The following is a 19600-nucleotide window of genomic DNA, read 5'->3' on the forward strand; positions in this document are numbered from 1 at the left end:
ATGGAAGCGCCCCTAGCGGCCAGCGTAAATATGCACCCAAGATACGACGGCGTAGGAGACTTACGTCGGTCGGATCAAGCCAAAATTCAAGCGTATCTTGTTTCAAGAATAAGGCGTATAGATACGACGGCGCATCCTAGAACCTACGCGGCGTATCAGAAGATACGTCGGCATAAGTCGTACGTGAATCTGGCCCATACTTTTTAGTAAAATGTATGTGGGGAAAAAGGGCCCATCCATTTATTGAATTTCAATGTTTAGTTCTCGCCTACTCCTACTCCTGATCTTGAAGTTTGGAAAAAATACTTTTTGAAGAATCCCACTTGCATATTCACCATGAAACAGTGGGGTTCTAATTGTGTGGGTAAATGACAGAACCAATTATAGCACCACATACCTTGAATGAATATTCAAACGAAATGGGATTTTTAAGGGTGCTGAGCTTTTTACACTCATACATTAAACGTCAACATTTTATTGATTCACAATGTTAAAAACCATATGAATAAAATATATACACATTTCATCTGGATTTATACCTACTATTGTAAATTGCAGCACACTATAACTGTTATGGCATAGACTTTGTGACAGATATTATGATATACAGTCTGTGTAAGGCTGGGTATTGTTCCCTGCTCTAGGGATTAGGTGCCCCCACATGACCATTCAGAATTTTACACATTGTGTAGTACTGAAATGAATGACATGTGCACTGCCAAAAAATTCGTTTTTTTCGTTTGTTTTTTTTTTTTTTTTTCGTAAATTCGTAAATTCAGGAAATTCGAAAAATTCGTTTTCCCCGTTTTTGTTTCATTAGTTTTTATAGTTTTTTCGTAAATTTCGGGAAAAAAATCGTTTTTTGCTTTTTTCGTAAATTCGGGAAATTTTCGGATTTCCGAAAAAGCAAAAAACGAATTAAATGAAAAAAAAAACGAATGAAATGAAAAAAGCGAATGAAACGCATTTCGAATTTTTCAATTTTCGAAATTTCGTATTTCGAATTTTTCAGTTTTCGAATTTTTGAATTTTCGAATTTTTCAGTTTTCGAATTTTTCAATTTTTGAATTTCGAATTTTTCAATTTTCGAATTTCTCAAATTTCGAAATTTCAAATTTCGAATTTTTCAATTTTCGAAATTTCGATTTTCGAATTTTTCAATTTTTCAATTGTTTAATTTTCCAATTTTCGTATTTTCTAAGTTTCGTATATCGAATTTTTCAGTTTTCGAATTTTCGAATTTTTCAATTTTTGAAATTTCGATTTTCAAATTTTTCAAATTTCGAAATACGAAAATTCTGAAATACGAAAATATTCGTAAATACGAAAATTCTGAAATACGAAAATATTCGTCAATACGAAAATTCTGAAATACGAAATTTCAAATTTTCGAAAATTGAAAAATTCGAAATTCGAAATTTCGAAAAATTCGAAAATTGAAAAATTCGAAATTTTTCAATTTTCGAAATTTTTCAACTTTCGAATGTTTCTATTTTCGAATTTTTCAATTTTCGAAATTTCGATTTTCGAATTTCGAACTTCGATTTTTTCAATTTTCATTGAAATTGAAAAATTCGAAAATTGAAAAAATCGAAGTTGGAAAATAATTTTTTTTTCAATTTTCTAATTTTTCAATTTTCGAATTTCGAATTTTTCAATTTTCGAATTTTCCCATTTCGAATTTTTGAAATTCGTAAATACGAAAAATCGAAAATTCGAAATTCGGAAATTGAAAAATTCGAAATTTGAAACATTTTTCAATTTTCGAAAATTCTAAATTTGAAAAATTCTAAATTTGAAAAATTCTAAATTTGAAAAATTCCAAATCTGAAAAATTCGAAAATTGAAAAATTCGAAACTTGAAAAATTCGAAACTTGAAAAATTGAAAAATTCGAAAATGGAAAAATTCGAAAATGGAAAAATTCAAAAATTCGGAATTTCGAAATTTTTTCGTATTTCCGAATTTCCGAAAATCCGAATTTCTGAAATTTGTAAAAAAAAACGGAAATACGTAAATTCGTAAATACGAATTTTCGTAAATTCGTAAATTCAAAATTTTAACGAATTTCCGAATTTTCGTAAAAAAACTAATTAGAAACAAAACGAATTGCACATGGCTAATTCCCAACCCCGGTTATTATTTATCAATTAATTTGATTTAAAATACTCACACAATAGGGGCCAGATTCTCGTCCAGCGGCGTATCTCTGCGGTGGCGTAACGTATCCGATTTACGTTACGCTCCCACAACTTAGACGGGCAAGTGCTGTATTCTCAAAGCACTTGCTCCGTAAGTTGCGGCGGCGTAGCATAAATCGGCTGGCGTAAGCCCGCCTAATTCAAATTTGGATCAGGGGGGCGTGTTTTATGTAAATGTACTGTGACCCGACGTGATTGATGTTTTTCCCGAACGGCGCATGCGCCGTCCGTGGAATTTGCCAGTGTGCATTGCTCCAAAGTACGCCGCAAGGACGTCATTGGTTTCGACGTGAACGTAAATGACATCCAGCCACATTCATGGACGACTTACGCAAACGACGTAACTTTTTCAAATTTCGACGCGGGAACGACGGCCATACTTAACATTGTTACGCGGCACTTATGCCACCATAAAGCAGGGGCAACTATACGCCGGGAAAAGCCTAACGTAAACGGCATAACTTTACTGCGTCGGCCGGGCGTACGTTCGGGAATTCGCGTATCTAGCTAATTTGCATACTCAACGCGGAATTCGACGAAAGCGCCACCTAGCGGCCAGAGTAAATATGCAGTTACGATCCGACGGTGTAACACAGTTACGCCAGTTGGATCTACGGGAAATCTATGCGTAACTGATTCTAAGAATCAGGCGCATAGATACGACCGCGCAACGCAGAGATACGACGGCGTATCTGGAGATACGCCATCGTATCTCTTCTGAGAATCTGGGCCTATATCTTTAACTATTATAGTTTGGTCCCGTTTTACCTCTTGTGGTCACACAGAACCCCACTCTGATACCGAACGGACAAGCCCATTTTTGATTAATGATAAGTGTAAAAGGTAAGCATGAAAATGGCCTAGCATAGAGGATAATTGAATATGTGAATGCATTACATGTCACTTTATGGTCACTATACCAGTTGATTGATATTTTATTTTCTGATATAGTCTTTAGATCATTAGCGGCTATCAGAAATCCCTGAGGAAGCCCCAGTGGGCGAAACATGTTTGGGGTCTACTCTACCATATCCCCGTACTAATGAGCATATCATCGACCATGTAACAAATGTGTGTAGGAAGGTACCATGGGATATATAGTTCTAAGGAAATTAAAAGTGAACGAAAGGAATGAGAGACGAGGAGAAGCTGCAAAGCATGCAGGGAATCCAGGAAGTTGTTAAAAAAGATTACTGACAGATAGGCAGCACTCTGTACATGAAAGACATTTTTTCAAGTTAACTTAGTAAGGATTATGAAAAATAACTACTGTTTGTGTTGCAAAATTAGAGGTCAATAAATACTCCTTACCTTAGAAATCAATTGAGAAATGCTGCCTATCATTGGTGGTAAGAGGAGAAGGGCTCCAACTAAAGCCCCTTTATTGTGGATCGGATGAGGTCCACCTCTCAGTTTTTACAGGTGGACATCATCAGATGATCCATGTATCCCTACGGACCAGCAGGTGTCCTTTTAAACCAGCCTAACTTCAATCCAATATGGTTCGCTTAAAAAAAAAAGAAAACAGACAGAGATTCGACCCTTGCATCTTGGCAGATCGAAGAAGAGGGCAAACAGGTGTAAACAGATAGCAGAGTCCATTTACACCCAGCGACTACCTATAGAGCAGAGTGGGTTCTGTCCATCTGCGCTCTGCAGAAACTGAGTGGACATGGACCTGTCATCCGCTTGCTCTGTTCTGATCAGCAGGGGATCAGCGGACAGATCCCATGCTGATCAAAACAGAGTCCACCCTGTGTGAAAGGGGCCTTACATTGGCAGTCAGTAGGAAGAATAATGCCTATTACATTGGCAATTTGTAATAGGCAGGAAGAATGTCCCTTACATTGGTGGTCTTTGGAAAGAATGTCTCTGAGGCCTCGTTCACAAGACCGAGAAACTCGACGGGAAACTCGACAAGCCAATTTTCTCCATTCCCGTCAAGGAAATAGAGAACTTGCTCTGTTTTTGGCTCGTCAAGTTTCCCGACAGTTTCCTCAACGAAAATGTACACACGACCGGTTTCCTTGGCAAAAAAATATCTCCCAGCAAGTTTCTTGCTGGTTTTTGCCGAGGAACTCGGTCGTGTGTACGAGGCCTTACATTGAGGGGCCAGTTGGAGGAATACCACTCTTACATACTGCTAAAAGATTATTGGTGTCAGTAGCTGTTTATATAAAAGATGAATGGAGAGGCTTCACTGGTGCCAGGCCCTGAGGCCTGGGACCTTCAGATGAGATGTGACTCTTCTGCAACTTTTGGAGCAATTTTAAGGTTCCAGGTAGCTGTGGTTGAGAAAGGTTGTTCAATGCATTTACTGGTACTTAATGCTGTCATTATTTGTATTCTTATTATCAGGCATCAGAAGCTATAATACATTTACTGTCAATAGGAGATATAGGAGAATAAAATACTAATCATGACATTTTACACACCCAGTTGTTCACACTGCGTTTCCATATTCTCATTCTTGAATACAAGTTTTTCAATTCTTTGAAGGCTTTTAAACTCATCTGGCAAAACCCCAATGATGTCCCATTTACCAGTTGGGCATTCCACCTCTAGTTCCTTCAGCTCTTTAAAATTGTGAATGTTTAAAAGGATGTACTCTGTAGAAGATAAAACCAAGAGCTACAGTGACCAAATCAAGAGCTACATCTAAGTGACTAAATCAACAGAGCTAAACACAGTTAAATTGTGTAAATTACTTTACTGCAAAGAATTTGTCACAACAGTTTCCTAGTTCAGACACCTAAGCCACACAATGCAGAATATACCATTCTAACCATCTGCTTCTCTCCACTGCTGTTATAGAGCATAGTCAAGATTATGATTTAAAGAATAACTAAAGGCACATTTTATTTTTTCATTTTGGATAGAGTGGAGAGTTATTAAAACCCTTGTCAGTTTTTATTGCCGCCTGCACTCCTGTTAAGGAGTAGGGTTGCCACATTTTTGTCAAGCCAAACCCAAACACTTTAGTGGCCTGGGACACCTTTGGGTGCCCCAAGGAGCGTAGTAATGCAGTGTGCATAGCCTACTGCAGCGAACAGTGGGTGCTGTCAAATTTCTCTTGCTGACATCATTGCCCTCCCCCCCCCCCCCAGTGATGCCGAACCTGCCCCCCCCCTAGTGATGCCAAACCTGCCCCCAGACAGCCACCCGCAGCCCCGGGAGAACAACAAATGTGTGTGACTGTCTTGTTTATACGGGGAGCCACAGCCCAGTCTGAATAATGTGTCTGCCTGAAACCCAGACACATGATTCAAAACCCAAATTGTCCGGGTGAATCCTGGACAGGTGGCAACCCTAGTCAGGAGATCCTATTGGATGCATAGCGCTTTGGTGGAAGAGGAGACACACGGCGGTCGAAGCCGCTGGAGGAGCGGACACCGAAGCTGCTGCTCTAGGAGAGGAGGAGAGGACATCGTAAGTGCTGGACCGCCCCGGGGGGGTGTGTTTTAGTGCCATGCCACACCGCCGGGGGAGTGTTCTTTGTTTGCCGCCCCCCCCCCCTAAAAGAAGAACCCACCAGCCGCCTAGAAGGAGCTTCACCCTCTCTATTTGTCCTGTTTACCATTATAATTGAAAATGAAAGTAAAAGAAAAATCCCAAATTTGGGGTTGCCCCAGAAAAGTAATATTGGGGAAATCTTAGGCCTCGTACACACCACCGGATCTATCCGCTGGGATTGATCCGCGGATCATTTCCAGCGGACAAATACGGTCGTCTGTACGACCTAGCGGATATTTATCCGCGGAGATTTCTCGGCCGGATCGATTTCAAGCGGATATAAATTTCTTAGCATGCTAAGAATTTTATCCGCTTGAATCGGGTCCAGCGGATTGATCCGGTGGTCTGTACAGACTCACCGGATCAATCTGTCCGCTCCCCTCCCTCGCATGCGTCGTAATGATTCGACGCATGTGTGGAAGTACTTACATTACGGCGTCGCGCACGTCGCCGCGTCATCATCGCGGCGACGGTGCGACACGTCACCGCGGATGAATTCCACGCGGATTTTGATCCGATGGTGAGTACAAGCCCCTCGTGTGTACGGGGCCTTACAAGGGGGGGCACTAGTTCTGGTGACCTGGGGGTCCCCATAAATCCCCTTAATTTGCAGGGATTTCCTCTCACTTCCTGTTTGGCTATGAGACAGGAAGTGAAGGGAATTCTCTGCAATGGGACACAGATAGTGAAAAAAAAACTGACTGGAGTTATAACCCTCCATTGATCTATCCAAAATTAAAAGAAAATGTTTTATTTATAGTCCTGCTTTAATATTGAAGAGGTTTGAAGAACTAAAGGTAAAAGGTTTTACACACAGTTTCCTTACTGGTGCTAGTGATCTGTAGAGACCACATTGTGACTTTAAGAAGAAAGCCAACCTTACTTTGTTTATAGTTAGATGTGGCCAAGCTATCTTATATCATATTTATTACTATTAATATTATGATTATTATTTTGACATTAGTTTAGCATTAAAGGCTTTTATAATGTTGAATTGCTTACTTTATATCCGTCATCTAAGTATGTACTTTGCTGTTTACCTGGTGGTGGCATTTCATTTATTTGCAGGATTTCCAGTGAAGTCAAATGTATAAATAGTTCTTCTTCCTCTCTGGAAAACTCGGTAGCCTTTAGACTTAATTTCATAATGGAAGCCTTGTACAGGTCAATAACAGGCCAGATAAAATTCAGAAATCCTGTGAAGTTAGATAAGTCTAATTCAATGCGATTAGCTAGATTGCAGAAGACCATGATGTTACCTAGGATGTTTTCATCCTCCATGGCACCACCCATAGCTTTAATTCTTAGCACAGAAATTTTGTGTTGATCAGGGTCAAAACCAAGTTTGGACAGATCCGGAACCTTTAAACTATTAATATATTTAAACTCTGGCTTAGTCAGAATATCTGAAGTATAGCGGAATGCATTGGAATAGTCTTCCTCAACTGTCGGCACAGTCCAAATAGATTTAAATCCTTCGGAATTCCAGAACGCAGGGATTGCATTGTTCATACCATGAGGTAAATGTATCTCCAGACTCTTCATTAACATCAGTCCTTCAGGATATTTGTGCAGGAATTTCAGCAGCCAAAGGTCTGCTTGTTTCAAAATTGCAATGTCTTTGTCTTTGATAAAATGCAAAATAATGGGAGCACAGTCATCCAAATATTTGCTTTTATTGGCTATGTCAATAGCAAACTCAAGCAACATCCTGACTACAAAATGCTGGGAAAGCTCTGGCTTGATGCTGAGAATAGAATCCACGATGCCCACATCTAGAAAATAATGGAAATTTGTAGCCCTTTCATGTGCAAATGCTTTTGGATTACTCATCAAGCTGAAAAGATGAGAGATGATTGATGTAGCTGTTTTAGGAGAATACATGCATGAGTACTTCAAGAAAGAATGATAGCGATTCTGAACACCTAAGAAAGTGTTAATTTTCTGCAGATAAAATAAGCCCCTTTTATTTTCTGCAACATCTTCTGACTGCAGAAGTTCGTTCATCTTCCTACCAGCTAAGTACTCCTGGAATAAGGGATGGAAGAATTTGAAGATGGGCTTAAGTCTTTGTGACGTGAACCTACTCAATAGGCCAAACCTAAGTGCATCCTCGCTTTGTACACCAGCTTTATCTAGATTCTCCTGAGTGAATTCAAAGCGTGATTGGAAGATACCGTCAAGTGCAAGCTGTCCACAAGACAACACCGCAGCTTCTATTTTGTCTTTTTCTGTGCTGTATTTTAAGATTTTGTGCATCAAGTAAGTTGTACAAATAAAAAAGTCCTGTGATTTGTTTTCAGCAACGTTTTGTACCCAAAAAACACAAAGAGCAAAAGCAAATAGAGGAGTTGTTAAAGCTGCCTGGAGCATAGCAGATTCAGGTTGCAGCAAGTAAAAGCCAAAGGTTTCCAAAAATGTTGTATTATGGGAGAAAAGCTGTTTCAAAATGTATGATGAACTAAAGAGAGGGAAGTCCTGAATACTTAGTATGTTCTTTGCATATTGTCGCACCTTGCATGAAGCACTGGTACTCACTGTGACTGCTAGAGTCGTTCTGTTCCAGGGGTTGTTTGTTATAAGTTCTTCTATGGCTCTAGACGCAGAGTCAACTAAGCTATAATCATCCAGCAGGAACAGCACCTTTTCTTTTAACTGCTGTATAATTTCTCCCAGAGACTCCTCCGTAAGAGATGCAGCGGATCCCTTCAGTTGCTGGCAGATGATGTCACACAGGGATTGATGCTCCTGAGTGGAGGATACAGAAATATAAAACACAAGGTTGAACCTGTTGAGTATAGGACACTTTCCTGAGGCCCAAAGTATGGCAATCTTCTTAAGCAGTGCCGTTTTCCCACTGCCAGCTTCTCCTTCTATCATAGTGATTTCCCCCAGCTCTGACAGGACATCTGGTAATGTAAGCTGCCTCAATGGGCGATTTCTAGTGTCCTTCAACAGTACGGAGATATCAGCAAAGAGTGACCTAAGATCTACTGAAATATGAGAGAATTCTGGAAATGGTAACATGTTGCTGAAGGTAGAATTATTATAGACATCGGTCAGACACCGCCTTAATTCCCTTTTTTTGTCAGGACAATGTACATTGGGGGTTTTTACACCTGGCAATACAAAAAGGTATAAATATAATATAGATCATTTGTACAAACCCATTACAGTTCAACAGCTTAATACTAAAATACAGACTTACAGCTCTCTATGTTGTGAAGCTCTTTCTTGTCCACATCCCGATGTGGCTGGAGAGGAAAGATAATCATGAACCAATTTTAAATAAGTTGTCACGTGGCTCAGTCTGTGTAATACAAATGGTACTGAGCACTGGTGTTGTATAGCAAAAGTAATATATGAATGTGAGTGTGTAAAAGCAAGGAGAAAACTGATTAGACATTTTTGAAAGAGTAACATTTTAGTCTACTTTTATGGAGTAAGAGGGTGTTCTTTCAAAGTATCTATATATATAAAACTCAACGTGTGTGTGTGTGTATGTATGTATGTATGTTCCAGCATCACGTCCAAGCGGCTAAAGATATTAACATGAAACTTGGCAAACATGTTACTTATATGTCAGCAACAAACATAGGACAGGTGGTTTAACCCTTAACCACCCCCATTTGCCATGGTCGGGGTTTTTCTTTAAAGTCCCATTCAACTCTATGGGAAATACATGTTACTTCATGTTCCAGCATCACGTCCAAACGGCTAAAGATATTAACATGAAACTTGGCACACATGTTACTTATATGTCAGCAACAAACATAGGATAGGTGGTTTAACCCTTACCCACCCCCATTTGCCATGGTCGGGGTTTTCCTTTAAAGTCCCATTCAACTCTATGGGAAATACATGTTACTTCATAACTTCCAAACGGCTGTAGATATTTCGATAACACTTGGTCACATGTTACTTATATGTCCACTTAAACTATAGGATAGTTAATTTATCCCTTAACTACCCCCATTTGTGAGGGTCGGGGTTTTTGTTTAAAGTCCCATGCAAATCAATGGGAAATGTATGTTCCCACATAACTTCTGTACGCCTGGAGATATTTCAATAATACCTGGTACACATATTACTTATATGCCAAATAAAAATATATGACAGTTAAATTAACCCTTACCTACACCCTTATATAAAAGATGGGTATATTTATATTACTATGATTTTCCTCCCCAAAAGGTTAAGATAGGAAGACCGGGCAACGCCGGGTATTCAGCTAGTTGTAATATAAATATGCAGAGTGATCAATTGTGCCCTGTACACACAAGCGGAATTTCGACAGAATTCCGCTCAAGCTAGGCTTGCATACACATGGTCACACAAAAGTTTTCTGAACGTTCGAGCGTTAAGAACGTGGTGATGTACAACAATACGACGAGGCAAGAAAAAGAAGTTCAATGCTTCCGAGCATGCGTCAAATTGTTTCCTGAAAATGCGTGGTTTTTTTCCCGTCAGAATTCCATACAGACGAATGGATTTTCCGATAGGATTTTTTTTTCGATGTAAAAATTGAGAACCTGCTCTCTATCTAAGTCCGTCAGAAATTACAATGGAAAAGGTCCGATGGGGCATATACACGGTCGGAATATCCGATGAAAAGCTCCCATCTTCCTTTTTCCATCAGAAATTCGGACCGTGTGTACGCGGCATTAGTATCTATGTGTGAATTAGTTGTTCAGATTTCCATATAAAGAGTCTAATACAGGACAATTGGAGAGTATTTATTGGGCCAGCTTAATCAAGACTTTTATTTCAGATAGGGGTAGAATCTGATAGCTTCTTATGTAGTATGGGAATTCCAGAGGTGAGATCTCATCACCTGAGTTCCTGACTCTTCTCTCTCTGTGATGGTGGCCAGCATAAGTTTAAAAGTGTATCTAAACCCAAAAATGAAAATGTATAGCAGCTTACCAGTCCTTAAAGTGGTTGTAAACTTAGTTATTGATTTGATTTGTTTTTTGAGCTTAGTTAGGTGCCAAATGCCCACTGTAAAGTGAGCGTCTACCACTTGTACCTACAGGTAAGACTATAATAAGGCATACCAGTAGGTACTGTAATTATCTCCTAAACCTGCACGGTTTAGGAGATATTTACCATATACGCTTGTGCCAACGTCATCGAGTGGCTCGTTTCTTCAGCAGCAGTGCCGTGACCAGTGGCTCCTGCACGTTAGTGCGGGAGTAACATCTTTGCAGAGCCAATCACAGTTGACTGAGCCCGCGAACCTGGAAATTACTCCAGGAGACATGTCGCCGGTTACAGCGGTGTGTGGGGTCACTGCAATAGCTTTGATCTAAGATAAGTACCGTATTTTTCGGACCATAAGACGCACTCCCCCCCCCCCAAATGTATGGGGAAAAAAGTCCCTGCGTCTTCTAGTCCGAATATTGAATGGACAGCCCCCCCCCTTTAACATACCGGGGATAGCAGACATGCAGGCATCCAGCCGTCACCATCAGCGGGCGCACGGCGGCATAGTCGGGTTGTTTAACGGCGGCATGTCGGCATGGGAAGCGGGCTACGGAGAAGAAGCCCCAGGCAGCATTGCGCCATGTCCAGTGCACAGAGCTACGCCAACACGACGTCACTACGTATTGCTCCGTGCACTTAGTGCTCTCCTGAGTCAGCTGACCCCTGAGTCAGCTGACCATAATAGTGTAACATCATTGGTTGCTCCCTCACAAGCGTCTGGACAGCATCTGGACAGCATGTAGCATACAGAATACAGCATACGATACAGTACAATAGTAGTGCCATTTAAAAAAAAAGGAATTTACAGTAACTGAATACTGGTACACCATTTGGGTCAGAATCTTTTTTTTCTAATTTTTCTCCTCTAAAATCTAGGAGCGTCTTATGGTCAGGTGCCTCTTATGGTCCGAAAAATACGATATTTCATAATGAGCTAGTATGTAATGCATGCTAGCTCATTATGCCTTTGTCTTACAGGGTGTTTTTTTGTTGTTTTTTTCAGGTTTACAACCACTTTAAATGTGGTGACCGCTTTATTTTTTCAGTCTTTTTTTTGCTTTATATCACCTGTTTATCCTGCCAGTAACACACTTCCTATCCTAAGGGTAACAATGCTTAGTCAAAGTATCTACGGAGAAGCAATGTTGTTCGCCTAAGCTGTTCATGCATAACATTGTTTGATAATTCCGTTCAATGCTGTTTAACCACTTGTCGACCGGGCCATATGATGGCTACACCACGGTCGGATAACTCTGGGAGGGCATACTATGACGTCCTCCAAGTTTTGCCCTCCCACGCGAGAATGACCTGGCGGGTCATGGAACGGGGTAAAGGGCCAATGACAGCGGCCCTTTACCACGTGATAGCCCTGTCCAATGACAAAGCGATTGCATGTAAACAGACCGGAGCATTTCCAGTTCAGCTCCTCTCCTTGCACCGGTCCGTGCCCAGCCATGCTCATTCGTGCCCAGCCATGCTCATCCGTGTCCAGTCATGCTCATCTGTCCCCAGCCATGCTCATCCGTTTCCAGTCATGCTCATCTGTCCCCAGCCATGCTCATCCGTGCTCAGCCATGCTCATCCATACCAATCCATGCCCATCCATGCTCATCCATGCCCATCCATGCCCAGCCATGCTCAGCAATGCTCATCCATGCCCAGCTATTCCCAGTCATGCTCATTTATCCCCATCCATGCCCAGCCATGATCATTCGTGCCAATCCATGCCCATCTATGCTCAGTCATGGCTAATATATGCCCATCCATTCCTCATTACTGCTCATCCATGCCACATCAGTGCTCATTTGTGCCACACCCATGCCACATCAGTGCTCATCCATGCAACATCAGTGCTCATCTGTGCCACATTCATGCCACATCCGTACTCATCCATGCCACTACAGTGCGCATCAGTGCCATTACAGTGCCCATCAGTTTCTCACAAAAGTGTAATAGGTAGTCAAATTAGATGTGTAATTTATGCTCCTAGAACACCTTATGGTGCTCCCTACATATTGGACCCCTGTATGTGGCCAGGCTCTGTAAAAGTCTCACACATGTGGTATCGCCATACTCAGGACGAGTAGCAGAATATATTTTGGGGTGTAATTTTTTCTATGTACGTGCTATGTGTTAGAAATATCTTATAGATGGACCACTTTGTGTTAAAATAAATGCGTTTTCATTTTCTTTCCACATTTTCCAAAAACTTGTGGGAAAAAATGACATGTTCAAAAGACTCATTATGCCTCGTAGATTATGTGTTGGGGTGTTTGTTTTACAAAATGGGATACTTTTTTGGGTGTTTCCATTGTCCTGGTGCTCCAGGGCTTTCAAAAGTGTAAGAAGAAGTTAGGAAATTATATATGTCATTTATGTCCATAAAACGCCTGACGGTGCACCCTGTATGTTGGACCTCTGTAGGTGGCCAGGCTGTGAAAAATTCTCACACATGTGGTATCGCTCTACTCAGGAGGAGTAGCAGAATGTATTTCAGGGTGTAATTTGTGGTATGCATATGCTATGTGTGAGAAATAACTTCTTGTTATGAAAATTTTGTGAAAAAAAGAAAATAAAATCTTAATTTTGCAAAGATTTTTGGGGAAAAAATTACAACTTAAAAAAACTCACCATGCCTCTTACTAAAGACATTGGCCCAGATTCAGGTAGCAATTGCGCCTGCGTAACCATAGGGCTCTTATGCCACGCAGATTTTAGGCTGCATTCTTGCGATGACCGCTAGGCAGCGCTCCCATTGTGGTCAGCATATAGTATGCAAATTGCATACTTACGCCGATTTACAATGTTGCGCGCCCCCTGCGTACGCAAGTTACGTCGGTTGCGTACGGCATCTTTAGCGTAAGGCTGCCCATGCTAAAAGCAGGGGCAGCCAATGCTAAAGGATACCCGGCGTTCCCGCGTCGCGACGTTCGAATTTTACGTCGTTTGCGTAAGTGAATCGTGAATGGCGCTGGACGCCATTCACGTTCACTTTGAAGCAAATGACGTCCTTGCGACGTCATTTGCCGCAATGCACGTCGGGAAAGTTTCCCGACGGAGCATGCGCTGTACGCTCGGCGCGGGAGCGCTCCTAATTTAAATGATTCCCGCCCCCGGCGGGATCATTTACATTGCGCGCGCTTACGCCGGGCAATTTTTCCGGCGCGCCCTCACAATTTACGGAGATACTGCTCCGTGAATCGAGGGCAGCGCAAATTATTTGCGGGGGCGTAGGGCAAAATCGTTGCCCTGTGCCTCCGCAAATAATGCGCAAATCGTACCTGAATCTGGGCCATTGGAATGTCTACTTTCCAAAAATGTGTCTTTTGGGGGGGATTTGTACTTTCCTGGCTTGTTAGGGTCTCAAGAAATGAGATAGACCGTCGGTACATCAGGTGTGATCAGGTGTGATTAATTTTCAGTGATTTTCAACCATAGTCAGCAGAATAGGATTTTCTTCCGTCCGCAAATGTGGATCTTTGCGGAGGCGGACAATTACGGGTGTCAGCGGATGGTCATCCGCTGACACCCGCAATCACATAGGGACCAATGTATGTCCCGTTTTCATCCGCAACGGATGGATGAAAATGCAGACATACGGTCCGTACGTGTGAAAGGCACCTAAAACTTTGACAAAGACCAAATAATATCCACTGATTTTGGTTATTTTTACCAAAGATATGTAGCAGTATAAATTTCGGCCAAAATGTATGAAGAAAAATTACTAATTTGCAAAATTTTATAACTGAAATGAAGAAAAATTTCTTTTTTTATTTACAAAATTTGCAGGGATGATAAATGGAAAAATGGAAAGGAACTGCGCTAAAATTCCATAAAAAAAAGAGAGAGTGAAAAAAAGGGAAAAGGACCTACGACCCAATGACAGCCTATTCACTCTGAGAGCTGCGATTAACAAGTAAACAAGAAATACAAGAAAAAAGGTGTGAGAAAAATATAAATTGCGCTAAATCTAGATATAAGAACCTTTGAAAGCACAAAACAGTGCAACAATTCACAGGCGATTTTTAATTGCATTTCTGTAAGTGCATTACTAATTTTAAAATAAATTTGTTTACTCATTTAATACACTATGTGGAGCCTTTATCATTGTTTTTACATGGTGGACATTGTTGTCGGTGAAATCACTTGTAAATGAGACCCAATTGGATCAAATACGTCTGAACTACGGGACTAGGAGTGATTGACCTTTATATGCTGTTCATGATCCCCTGTAATAAGGGATCATGGAGATCTGGTAAGGAGCCAGTCCATAGCCTGGTGGAGGATTTATCACTGTTTCCTTTGGACACGTTTTACTACATGACATTTGGCACAATCCACGGGTGTTTTGATAAGACTTTCGTTAATAACTTATGGACTTTTATTGTCACAGTTTATAATTTTCCATATAACTTATATTAATTTATATTTTATATTTTTTATTTGATTTCCAGCTTTTGTTTATATGTTTTTTTTTTTTGATTGAAATGTATATATTACTTTTGCTGGTATCATTATAGCGCGGTTTATTAACACTGAGGGGTGTTGAGATGGCCACATAGCGCCCTCTAGTGGCTACCAATCCCCATTATTTTTGTAGCAGTGAGCTATATATAACATTATATATCACTTGCTTTTAGTGATGATAAATACCACCAAAATAAAGCTTTATTTGTGTGAAAAAAGGACAACATTTTTATATGGGTACAATGTAGCATGACTGAGTAATTGTCATTCAAAGTGTGAGGGCACTGAAAGCTGAAAATTGGCCTGCTTAGGAAGGGGGTTTGAGTGCCCATTGGGAAAGTGGTTAAAGCACACTGAATTTTTGGCATGATCAGCATTAGATATACTTTAAGAGGCAGTGGCTGGAGCAGTTGGTTCCTTCCAGGAGGGCATAACGTGGGGGCACCATTTTGTGCGAGATTTGCAATTATGTGTCCTGCTGCAGGGGGAAATGGATGGTTCCACACACCTAGTATATGGGATTTTCTATATGGCCAATACTGCACTTATATTATTGGGGGTAGACTGAACTATATTTTTGATTGCTTATATACATTTTTTGATCCTAGCTGGCTTATGCATGATCTAAAAGGGGCACATATCTCATATCACTATTTGGATTAAAAACAAAAATAATTTGAACATTCCTTCCTCTTTGGGCAGGAGGTTTGGTTGGACCTCACACACCTCAATTTTCCATGGCGATGAGTCCTTTTATTGATTGACATTACAAATTATATACATTTTTGATTGTCAATATACATTTTTTAGTGTCTTTTAAGCATCTTTTTTGAATATATAACTCATATTTGTATAGGTGTTGTGCCATTTGAGACCATTGAGGCCTTTCTAAGGACTTTGTTCATGTAGTAACTGCAGTGTACACCGCATGGCCCCCGCATGGTTAGTACCTTAGTCATACAGTAACAACCAGCACAAATGCATCTATCGCCCATGTTGATTTTTTCCTATTATTGCTTTGAATTTCCCTTAGGGTGGTACAGATGTGTGGCCTCCTGTAAGCCCCAGATTGCTCACGCCTTCTAATTTGTGGACGGAGTGACCACCATCCACATACTGTAAGGTAATTGCATTTTGCATAAAGATATACATTCAGTTATTTGGTACTATTGCTATTGTTTGTTGCTTTACATTCAGTGAAGCCTTATATTATACTTAAAATGTTATATATCTAACAAGGTACTGTGTAATATTCTAACGCTATGATCCCCTGATGAAGACTGTAATCTCTGTAATTGAAACGCGTTGGTGTTTCTTCTGGCAGAAGTATTGTTTAGAAATTCATTTGTATAGTGTGGTTACACGCCTGCATTCCCCTGCTTTCCTACTGAAAAAAAGCCCTTCTTATACTGTATGTGGTAGCTGCCTTTGTTTTATTTTTCATTTTTTTTCTTTATTTTCCCCTTGTAAACCTGTGATAACACGCTTCCTTCCTAAGGTAGCTATGCTCACTCTGAACTGTATCTATAGAGGGAACTTTCTCCTGATTTGGACTACAAATAGGTCTTCTATTTATCTCTATTATGCAGAGGTGGATTAATAGTTTACAGAAGACAGAAAGGTAAGAATGTGTGCTTTCAGTTAAAGGAGTTGTAAATAAAAAAAAAATGTTTTCTGAAATGACTGTTTACAGGGTATAGAGACATAATAGTTAACTGATTCCTTTTAAAAACTATTAAAAATAGATACAAATCAATCATATAATGTACCTGTAGTTTCTAGTTTCGTTTTTGCATGTTGTTTCCTGCTTCTCTGCTGTACAGAGCCACAGAGCTAATACAGGGCAGTGATGGTTTGGAAAACAAAACTAGAAACTAGACACACAGTAATCACACCTCCTTGAAGTTAGTGACCACAGAGAGAAAGCTCCCGGCACTGTGGTAATCAGGAAGCAGACAACCAGGAAGTGTGGAGATCAGAGAAGATTTACAGCAACTTGAGAGCAAAAACGGACAATGAGGACATGAAAACAGCACTGCATTAAGGTAAAGGAAGCTATTAAGATAAAAAAAAAATCCTTTACAAACCCTTTAAGCTTACAGGAAGTGAAAAAGACACTGCTTATTTGTCAAGATCAAAATTTAATTTGTACTTGATGAAAATGCTTTTAGCCTGAAAAAATAAAAATAATGCAGCTACCACCTCTAAGGACTGATAAATTGCAGTATATTACATTTCTGTTCTTGGGTTTAGATATTGTTTAATTCTTCTTCATCCTCTCTACAAAACTGTGCTGTGGTGTATGCACCACAGATATCACCCTTCTTCTGAAAAATATTGTCAACTTCACATACCCATCAATTAACAAACTGTATATTAAATCACAACAAACTACTTTTGTTTAAAGATACAGATTATCTAAAAAAAAAAAAAAAAAAGGTTAATGAGGAATAAAAAAAAAAAAGAAGAAGCATCATGCATAGGTGTCAAATGTTTATTTGGATATAATTGATAATGTAAAAAAATCGTATAATAATAATGTAAAATAACAAAAAATATAATATTTACCTGATCTACTAGTAGTTGGTTCTCTTTAAGACTGATATTCTCTGTATTTTCAACTCTTATTTCCAACATTCTCTTCAAAAATGTGCAACTTAAAGAAAAAGAAAAAAAAAAAAGATTAACAGCTAATGAGATAATTAAAAAAAATAAGGGCATACTCACACCAAATGCAGTGGGGTTGGATTGGGCGGCTATTCCAGCACAGTCCCCCTGCCTGGACAAGGCAAAATGCCTTGTCTCCTATTTGCTCGGGTCACACCAATGTGTTGCAGTGATTTGCAGACACAGTGCACTGACAGATGTACTGCATGCACTACTTTTTATCAGCACAGCGTGGTGAGAAGCAACATATTGTGGTATTCAAGTGAGTGGTCCTACAAGATTTGAAGGACCTCAAGGTTAAGCAAGAGGAAGAACCAAAATATATAAAGAGTGTCATTCGCAAATTGAATAAGAGGAAAGATCTGGTCATCCGACCAGCAGACAAAGATGGCGGTATTGTGGTTCTTGCCAAAGCACAATATAATGAAAGTATAATGAAAGTATGAATCAACTGCTACATGATGAAAGTACATATAATCGACTACTGGGCAACCCAATGTTCAAATGTAGGAAAGCACTTGAACAAATAGTCCACCTGGGCTTGAAAAGGAATATACTCAACAGAAAGAAGCAAAATTCCTAACACCAGAATCATGTCGCACACCAATTTTATATTCGCTACCGAAGATGCTCAAAAATAAAGTTAACCCTCTCCCAGGCTAATAGTTATTGGAATAGATTCCATTACAGCCAGAATGGGACAGTATATTAATAATTATCTACAGCCAGCAGTACAAAAAAACCACATGCGTACTTGAGGGGTACCAAGCACATACTACAGATTATAGAAGATTTACCAAAAGAAGAAGGACCTTGGATTATTGCCACGGCTGACGTTTCCTCATTGTATACTATAATTTCCCACCACCAAGCACGCAAAGCTGTGAAATGGGGATTAAGAAAAAATACAGAAACTGGCTTTACAATATCCCAAAGGGCCAACTGGTGCGCCTGAGGTGGCCCAGGCCTTTGCAGTGGGGAAGCACGGAAAGAGTCCCCGCCAGCTTGCGCTACACTGTTAGTGTAACGCAAGCTGCTTTTAATTTTGACTGTCCTATTTCTGGACCGCAAACCTTCCTCACTGTGCTATATGTTTTCTGCTGCACCATTGGCATGGTTATATCTTCTTAGCCCGCTCCATAAAATTACCAGAAATTTGTGCTTAAAGTAGAATTAGAACTTTTTTTCCATTTTGCATAGAGTAAGGGAGGGTTATAGCCCCTGTCAGTTTATTTTTTACCACCCCCGTCCATTGCAGAGATTTCCCTTCACTACCTGCCCCATAGCCAAACAGGAAGTGAGAGAAAATCGATACAAATGAAGGGAATCCATTGCCCCCCCCCCCCCCCAGGCCCTAAGAACTAGTGTCCCCACTCAAAAATGTCAGGGCGGGTCGTAAACAGAAAGGTGTGTGGCCTTGACAGGAAGGGGTGGGTCATATTTAAATTAGGAGGTGCACGAGTTTAGTCAGGCCTAGGGCAGCACAACATCTAAATACACTACTGACTGTACCCATAAAGATGTGTTTATGGCTTAAGCTGAGAATATGGGACAGACATTCACCAAGAAAGGCTATGAGAACCAGTATATTAAAGAAAAAATATCAGAAGTAGCAGAAATGAACTGTAACAAACTAATCAAAGACAAGAAAAAACAAGAGTCATTAACAGATACAACACCAACTATTCTGGATTACAGTATTCAACATAAAAGAATAGAGAAAATCATAAAGCTACATTTGTGTATATTACTGGCTGATAGATATCT

The 19600-nt window shown here is 40.1% G+C and overlaps 1 protein-coding gene across 1 annotated transcript in view; it reads right to left on the minus strand.

The window, feature by feature from the left end:
- LOC120930318 (baculoviral IAP repeat-containing protein 1e-like) overlaps positions 1-19600 on the minus strand; it is an 88445-nt gene that overhangs the window by 26629 nt on the left and 42216 nt on the right. The window contains exons 8-11 of the mRNA XM_040341528.1: positions 17735-17822; positions 8922-8967; positions 6754-8832; positions 4636-4809 (exon numbers count right to left, since the gene is read on the minus strand). Of these exons, the coding sequence (XP_040197462.1) occupies positions 4636-4809; positions 6754-8832; positions 8922-8967; positions 17735-17822 (2387 nt within the window). The remainder of the gene's footprint in view (positions 1-4635; positions 4810-6753; positions 8833-8921; positions 8968-17734; positions 17823-19600) is intronic.

The sequence above is a fragment of the Rana temporaria genome, chromosome 1 (genome assembly GCF_905171775.1).
Source record: "Rana temporaria chromosome 1, aRanTem1.1, whole genome shotgun sequence".
Lineage (NCBI taxonomy): Eukaryota > Metazoa > Chordata > Amphibia > Anura > Ranidae > Rana > Rana temporaria.